Here is a 7500-nt window from a genome sequence, read left to right on the forward strand (position 1 = left end):
AGGAGAGGCGAGCAGGCGTCCTGAATGCGAGTCGTGTACGTCTTATTATCAAGTTAATTAAAGCTAGCATCTGACAATGTCACTCGGCTGTAGAAAAAGGGATTTAAACGCGGCGTCTCCCAGGACCGCGTGTCAAGGGCTGCTTCCCATTGAGCTGTTTGGAGGAACCGGGCCCCTGCAATGGAGGGGGCGGGGCGGCGGGGCGGGGGGGGGGAGCCCTTTAAAGCGACCGCTCCAGAAAGCCGCAATTGACAAGGAAGCAATTATGAAATTTTGATGTTCAAGATCGGATGGGGGGGGGGCCGGGGGCACGTGCGCGCTCCAGTTGGAGCCAAGTGACTCCCCGCCGCGCCACTGCCAGCCCGAGGGCCTCTGAAGAGCTCTCGAGACGGGCGGGGTCGTCTCGGCCACCCCCACTGTCATTAAAGTCCCCCACTCCAACGCTTGAGTTTTTTCTTTTTTCTTTTAGGGTCCCGGGCACAAGAGAAAAAAGAGAGAGAGAGAGGAGAGAGAGAGAAAGAAAAAAGCCACTGGGCGATTGAAATGGTCGCATTGAGATGCGTGGAGCCGGCTGCAGCGCGCGGACTCACTCAAGGGGTCAAGTGACGGACGGATTGTTCGCTCCTTCATAATAATATTAATTAAACAATTTGCATGCTAATAAGGTAACAATTATCAGGGCCTCTGTTGAAAGATTCAGGTTATTACAACACGCCAATCTGAAGGCCAGGGGTCAGAGAGTGAGAGGCGAGCGAAATTTCAACTCAAATTAACATTCTGTCAGCTCCAGAAAATGGGATAAATAAAGTCGAATTAATTCATTATAATAAAGAGAGATGGGCGAGGAGCGGGGCCGGCGCCCGCCCCCTCTGCTGCCCTCCCCTCGGGCTGGATTGATCACAGCTCTGTATTCCGAAGCACGCGCCGGGCGCATTCCAGATCGCGAGTGCGACAGAAAAGCAGGCGGCAGTGGCCACGGGCAAAATCGAGCCGGATGGGCAGCGTTTACGTGTAGTATTTATAGCGAAAGAAATTAAATTATAGCGAAAAGTAGTGCTCTTGGCCCTTGACCTCGGGATTAACCCTTGCAGCGCCCTTCTAGTGTCACGGGGAGAGGGGTCCCCCCACCTCCAGGCCTGTCTCCAACTCTGTACATTCCCCGCTCCTTCAGAGACAGAGGGAGGGAGTAATTAAGTCCAATTTGGTAGTCCAGTCACTGTAGATTAGAAGCGAGGCCCGATTGTAGTCCGGCTGGGGTCCAGGCCCGGACATGAGTGTTGGGGGAACCACCCCAAGGGCAGTCTGGTTCCCTCTCTGCCAGCTCAGTGGGTCAGGGCACACACACACACACACACACACACACACACAGAGAGAGAGAGAGAGAGAGAGAGAGAGAGAGAGAGAGAGAGAGAGAGAGAGAGAGACATGGCACACACCATTCTGGCCTGTCCCATTTCTTCCTGCTTAGGCCTTACTTTTGCCAAAGCAAACTTGTCACTGTGCCCTGGGGTTGTGATGATCAGGCTTCCTTCTGGGGCAGGCGGTCAGAGTACTTTGCCTACAAATTTAGAGTCAGCAAAAAGCCATCTCTCCAGTGACAAACTTGCTTTTACAAAGGATACATCCCCATCCCCCATCCCCATCCCCCATCCCCCTCCCCCATCCCCCATCCCTATCCCTCATCCCCCATCCCCATCCTCCATCCCCATCCATCCTGGCTGCGTCCACCTCTGCTCACAGTCCGTGCTTGCGGCTTATTTAAGGATATGTCCCCTAATGATTTAGTTTTTGAGACTATCAATATTTTACAGTGGAGAAGGGAATGGCATCTCACTGCGAACATAATTTAATTATAATAGATGGGTTAGTGCCTCCAACCCATTCTTCAGAGCTGACTCAGAGGGAGATTTATTTATTTATTTATTTATTTATTTATTTATTTGAAGGGATGCGTGGGCCATTGGTCACTATCCTGAAGTTACCATTGTCCTTCCTCCTTCCATGCTCCCTCCTCCTCTGGGCTGGCATCCAGGACCCATATGTGTGGGAGTTAAGTGGGGTTAGGGTGCCCCAGCTGCCACCACCCTGTCTATATTGATGGGGTAACTGCCAATCAAGGAGGAGGGCGTCGGGTTAGACTCCTTATAGGTGGGGGCCGCATTTGGCTGGATCACTGTTTGGAGGTTCTTCTCTCCCCCCCTTCCCCTCCTCTCCTCTCCCTTTCTCCCCTCCCCCTTTCATTCTGGTCTCTCCGTCCATCTAGTCCCACTTCCCTCCCTTTCTTCTCTTTTTCTGCCTTGTTCCCCTCCTTCCTCCCCTTCTCTCCACTCTCCGTTTTCATTCTCCCTTCTCTTTATCCTCCCCGCTTTCTCTTCTCCTCTTCTCGCTTCTCTCTGTCCTTCCATCGCTTCTGGTTCCACTCCTCTCTCCTTCCTTTCTCCCCCATTACTTCTTCTCCTTCCTCCTCCATTCTCCTCCCTTTCTTCTTCTCCCCTCCCCTCCATCCTTTCCTCCTCTCCATCCACTTCCTCTCCTTCCTCCCTTTCTCTTTCTGCACTCCTCCTCCCCCAAACCTTTCCTTTCTCCCCCTCCCTCCTGGGCTTGTTCTTCCTCCTCTTTCTTCCCCTTGGTCTTCCAGTTCGTCGGGACACTTCTCTCCCCTTCCTCTCCTCCTCTCTTCCTCCCCCTCCTCCTCCCTCCGCCGCTCGCGGCAGCCCGCAGCCCGGGAGAGGCCGCTGGTAGAGAAGCCCTTGTAGTTTTAAATTCAATGTGACAGTTTCGGAAAGAGCGGATGATGAATCTCCCATTATTGGATCAGTCTATTTGCCGCTCAATGTCTCTCTGTAATTGGAGCAACATCACTTTAAAGGTTCAGAGAGTACAGCATTTCTGGTGAAAAATCCCCACAACACGCCGGCGAATGTTTTAAAGGGAAATCTATTAGAAGGAGGCGAGGGGCGGGAGCGGCGGGGAGCAGGAGTGGGGGGCTCGCCGGGGGCCCCCGGCCGGCCGAGCGCGGCGGTGCCCCTCCCTCCCCACCCCGTCTTGTTGTGACAGCTCCTGATACTGTTTATGGAGGTGCGTGTCAGGTATAATTAGCAATCGATATGGAAAACGTTTCCTTGCACCCAGCACGCCTCTGACGTCAGAGCCGATTAGCGCTTCTTATTGGTCCCAAATTCCCCGGGCCGCGGCTAATTATCGAGAGCTTGATGTTGATAAAGTAAAGCGGCGGAGCGCGGGCCGAAGCATGTGTAGGGCTCCGGGCCCCTGTCCCCGCCGCCGTCCGCGCCCCCGCGCCCCGCCAGCCCCGCGCGCGAGATGATGGACGGTCGCCTCCTGGAGCACCCGCATGCCCAGTTCGGGGGCTCGCTGGGCGGCGTGGTGGGCTTCCCCTACCCGCTGGGCCACCACCACGTGTACGAGCTGGCCGGTCACCAGCTGCAGTCGGCCGCCGCCGCCGCTGCCGCGGCCTCGGTGCCCTTCTCCATCGACGGCCTGCTCAGCGGCTCGTGCGCTGCAGCCGCCGCCTCGGTGGTCAACCCCACGCCGCTGCTGCCGGCTGCCTGCGGGGTGGCCGGCGAAAGCCAGCCCTTCAAGCTTGCAGGTAGGCTGGAGGCGGGGACACGGGGAAACACAACGGGGGGCCTCGGGGTGGGGTGCACCAGGCCGTCGGAGAATAGCGACCCACTCCTCCGTGCACCCCGCACCCGAGGTGGGTGCAAGCGGGACAAGCATCTGCCAGGTGGCTGAGCCTTGCAGCGTCCTGTGCATGCCCGCAGACTCGGGGGATCCAGACAAGGAGAGCCCCGGCTGCAAACGGAGACGCACCCGCACCAACTTTACCGGCTGGCAGCTGGAGGAGCTGGAGAAGGCGTTCAATGAGAGCCACTACCCGGACGTGTTTATGCGCGAGGCGCTGGCGCTGCGCCTGGACCTGGTCGAGTCCCGAGTTCAGGTAAAGATTGGTGTCGCCCAAGGAGTCCGAGATCCCGCACTAGGCGTGCAGAGCGCGGTGAGGCAGGGCCACCTTTGTTCTAAGTGGCGGGGAGGTGGTTTCAGGCTCCGCGCTGCTGGCCATGGTGGGGATTATGAGGGTTGAACCCCTTCTCCCATCTGGAGGTGAGTAACTTGAGAGTGCCGAGGTGATTGGGGAGAGATCCTGGTGGCGCCCCAGTAGCCACTGCAGTGACTGCGTTCGATTCGGGGAAGCCGGGTGTAGGTTGGCTGCGGCCGCGGCGCACAGTCTGGAAAGGCTGCCGAGGCTCGAAAAGCCCTCCAGGAGGGGACAAAGTGGGCCCTGGCCTGGGCGCTCTTGACAGAGGCTTTCTCCCATCCTCGAAGCTGACAGATCTGTTGCTTTATTTCTGGCTTGTGAAATATTAAGATAGAAACATGCATTTATCCATCGTCTTACAAACAGCCGCTGGGGGGGTGCATTTGTGGGAGAGTAGGTGGAAACTTTCGCGGTTAACACATTGGAAAAGAGGGGGCTTAAAAAAAAGGGCATCTGAATTTAAGATTCTTCTCCATTAAATTCCTCCCTCCCCAACCTCTTCGTTATTCGATTTCATGAGGAGTCAGGAAGCAGTATTCATTAAAAAAAAAAAAAAAGCAGCGTTAATTTGGCGTAATAAAATTCCAGAATTAATGTCTGCATAATAGATGCTTTCCTAGAATACAGAAACCTTGGGGTCTGTGTTATTAGTGGGTGCCTGGGGTGGAGGCAGACGCTGGCAAAATACCAGTTTAGCGCCATAGCTTTGCCTGAAATATTTGGGTCCTGGGCTTTGGCCTGCTCTCATCTGTTTAAAAATCCCTCTCTCCAAATTGTTCTGTGGCTTAAGTGAAGTCCGAATCTTTTTTATATCCCCTCTAATATGATAGAAATTTCTGATGAGGAAGTAATCTGGAAATTGCACCCCTCCAAAAAAAAAAAAAGTTTTGAAAAAGAAAAGAGAAAGCTTCCCAGGGTGTTGGCTTAGTCTCAGAGACTTTTGCACAAACCAGGCTCCCTTGGAGCAGGTCTGCTGTGCAATCCTGCTAACTTTATACGGGCCACAACAAAGCCTTTACATTGCTACATTCTGCAAGGCATGGTAGCCTTGCCCAGGTCCTTGGCCCAGGGAGCGGTGGTGGTCTTGGGAGCTGCTGTGATCTTTAAATTCTTCTTGGCTGTCCCAGACAAGACCTGCTGAGAGCAGGAAGGACTACAGAACATCCCTGCTCTCAAGGGGGGGGGGGGGGCTGGTGGTCAGCTTTGGGCCTGCTTGCCCACCTTGTGGCACCCCCCATCCCCCCAGGTCAGGCTAGGCTGGACTGCTTTGGAAAAGCTTTGTGGTCCCTGGTCCTAGGTCCTGCATAACGAATGATGTGCGTAGCTGTGCTGGGAGAGCTGGGCTAATGAAGGTCCATCCAAGTTCGGCTTCACAGGCCCTTCTTGAGGAAGAAGTAACCAGATTTCCCTTCAAGGGAGACCCTGCAATGTGGGCCTTGAGCATCTCTTGGCCCCCCCCCCCCCAACACAGGGGCTGCCGGTTCAGCACAGCCTTTCCTGATCACCAGGCCAGGCCCCTTAGAACTGAGAGACCACGGCGAGGGCAAACTGGGGCCTGCTTCTGCCCCCTACCCCCAACCAGGAACTCTGGACAGCGCTGGGTCACAGGCGACACGGGGCTTGCCTGAGGAAGGGGCAGCTCCCTGGGGCCGGAGGTGAGAATTGAGAGCGGGGAAACTGGCCAAGAGGCCCATCTATGCTCCTTCCGGGCGGATGAGATGCTGGCCAGAAGCTGCAACCCGAGTATCAGCATCCAAGGGCTGGTGGAGAGCTAGCCCTGGATCCGGCTGCTCCCGCTGGAGCCGAGGTTGTTCAGACCTGTCTGGGGCGCGCTTGGGAGGCCCGCGGCCCCCGCGGAAGGCTAGCCAGCCTGATTGTGCCTTCCCCCATCCCCCCTTTGTCCGGCTGTTCTAGGTCTGGTTCCAAAATCGCCGGGCCAAATGGAGAAAGAAGGAGAACACCAAAAAGGGCCCTGGCCGGCCGGCCCACAACTCGCACCCGACCACGTGCAGCGGGGAGCCCATGGACCCAGAGGAGATCGCTCGCAAGGAACTGGAGAAGATGGAGAAGAAGAAACGCAAACACGAGAAGAAACTGCTCAAGAGTCAGAGCCGCCACCTGCACTCGCCCGGTGGCCTGTCCCTGCACAGCGCGCCCAGCTCCGACAGCGACAGCGGTGGCGGAGGCCTGTCTCCAGAGCCACCCGAGCCGCCACCGCCGACCGCCGCGGCCAAGGGTCCTGGAGCGCACGGCTCTGGCATCGCGGGTTCCGCTCCGGTACCTCCTGGCGAGCCACCCGCGCCTGGCACCTGCGATCCCGCCTTCTACCCGAGCCAAAGAAGCGGCGCCGGCTCGCAGCCACGGCTAGGTCGCCCGGCGGACAAGGACACGGTCCCTTGCGGGCCTGGAGCGGCGGCGACTGCGGGCCTGCCTAAGGCTAGCCCGTTCAGCGTGGAGAGCCTGCTGTCCGACTCGCCACCGCGCCGCAAAGCCACCCCAGCCAACGCTGCGGCCACTGCGGGGCTGGACTTCACGCCGGGGCTGCCGTGTGCACCTCGGACCCTGATTGGCAAGGGCCACTTCTTGCTCTACCCCATCACGCAGCCCCTGGGTTTCCTAGTGCCACAGGCAGCGCTCAAGGGCGGAGCGGGCCCTGAATTGGTGCCCAAGGACGCGCCGCCCGCGCCCCCCGCGCCCCCCGCACCACCCGCGCAGGCCAGTTTCGGGACCTTCCCCGGACCTGGTGGCGCTGCGGACCCGGCCTTCGCCCGTCGCAGCCCTGAGGTTGTTGCCTCTCCCGGGCCACCCGCTCCCGCTTCTTTCCGGGACCTAACAGCGGCGGCTGCCGAGAGCGGTGCCGGGGACTGCGCGGACGTGGGGACCGTCTGCCCCGCGGCCTCGCCGCCCCCACCTCTCGAAACGTCGCCTGGCCCGGGCCCTAGAGCCCCCAGCCCACCCGGGGAGCCAGCCACTTGCGGCGCCGCTGAGCCGGGCGCTGCTACGGGACCCAGCCCTCCCGAGGGCGAGGAGGTGGACATGGACTGAGCTGGGGACCGCGGCTGGAAGATGCGCTTAGCCAGTCGAGCCCACTCACTCAGCCCCAGACTCCCAACGAATCAGGTGATCGGCTCTTAGAGACATTGCTTTTCCCTCTTGCTTTTTGTTTTCTTCCTTTTATTATTATTTTTAAAGGCAAACGAAAACGCTGTGTCGATGGGGACCAAGGCGGCAGCTGCTGGTCCTGGGGTGAGGTCCCCTCCTCCGGAGGGATCAAAAAACCCCATATCCCCTAACACACACACACACACACACACACACACACACACACACACACACACACACACACACACAAAACCCACAACGAGAATCCTCAGCCTTGTAAAATGCAAAAATGTCTAAGAATATTTATATATGTACCATTTTTTATAAATAAAGCTGATCAA

At 57.6% G+C, this 7500-nt stretch overlaps 1 protein-coding gene and 1 long non-coding RNA gene across 4 annotated transcripts in view; both read left to right on the forward strand.

The window, feature by feature from the left end:
* 4930500L23Rik (RIKEN cDNA 4930500L23 gene) overlaps positions 1–667 on the forward strand; it is a 17589-nt gene extending 16922 nt beyond the window's left edge. The window contains exon 4 of the long non-coding RNA NR_040701.1: positions 470–667. This is a non-coding gene — a long non-coding RNA (RIKEN cDNA 4930500L23 gene). The remainder of the gene's footprint in view (positions 1–469) is intronic.
* Positions 668–3192: 2525 nt separating this feature from the next.
* Positions 3193–7500, forward strand: part of Uncx (UNC homeobox) — a 4315-nt gene continuing 7 nt past the window's right edge. Inside the window, exons 1-4 of one of the 3 annotated variants that reach the window (XM_030254367.1) lie at positions 3193–3607; positions 3783–3958; positions 5355–5712; positions 5972–7500. The exon at positions 5972–7500 is cut by the window's right edge and continues 7 nt beyond it. In XM_030254367.1, the coding sequence (XP_030110227.1) occupies positions 6080–7102 (1023 nt within the window). In that variant the 5' untranslated portion in view covers positions 3193–3607; positions 3783–3958; positions 5355–5712; positions 5972–6079 and the 3' untranslated portion in view covers positions 7103–7500. The remainder of the gene's footprint in view (positions 3608–3782; positions 3959–5354; positions 5713–5971) is intronic. The other 2 variants (XM_030254366.1, NM_013702.3) reach the window with 2 other exon arrangements.

Source organism: Mus musculus, chromosome 5 (assembly GCF_000001635.26).
Source record: "Mus musculus strain C57BL/6J chromosome 5, GRCm38.p6 C57BL/6J".
Classification (NCBI taxonomy): domain Eukaryota; kingdom Metazoa; phylum Chordata; class Mammalia; order Rodentia; family Muridae; genus Mus; species Mus musculus.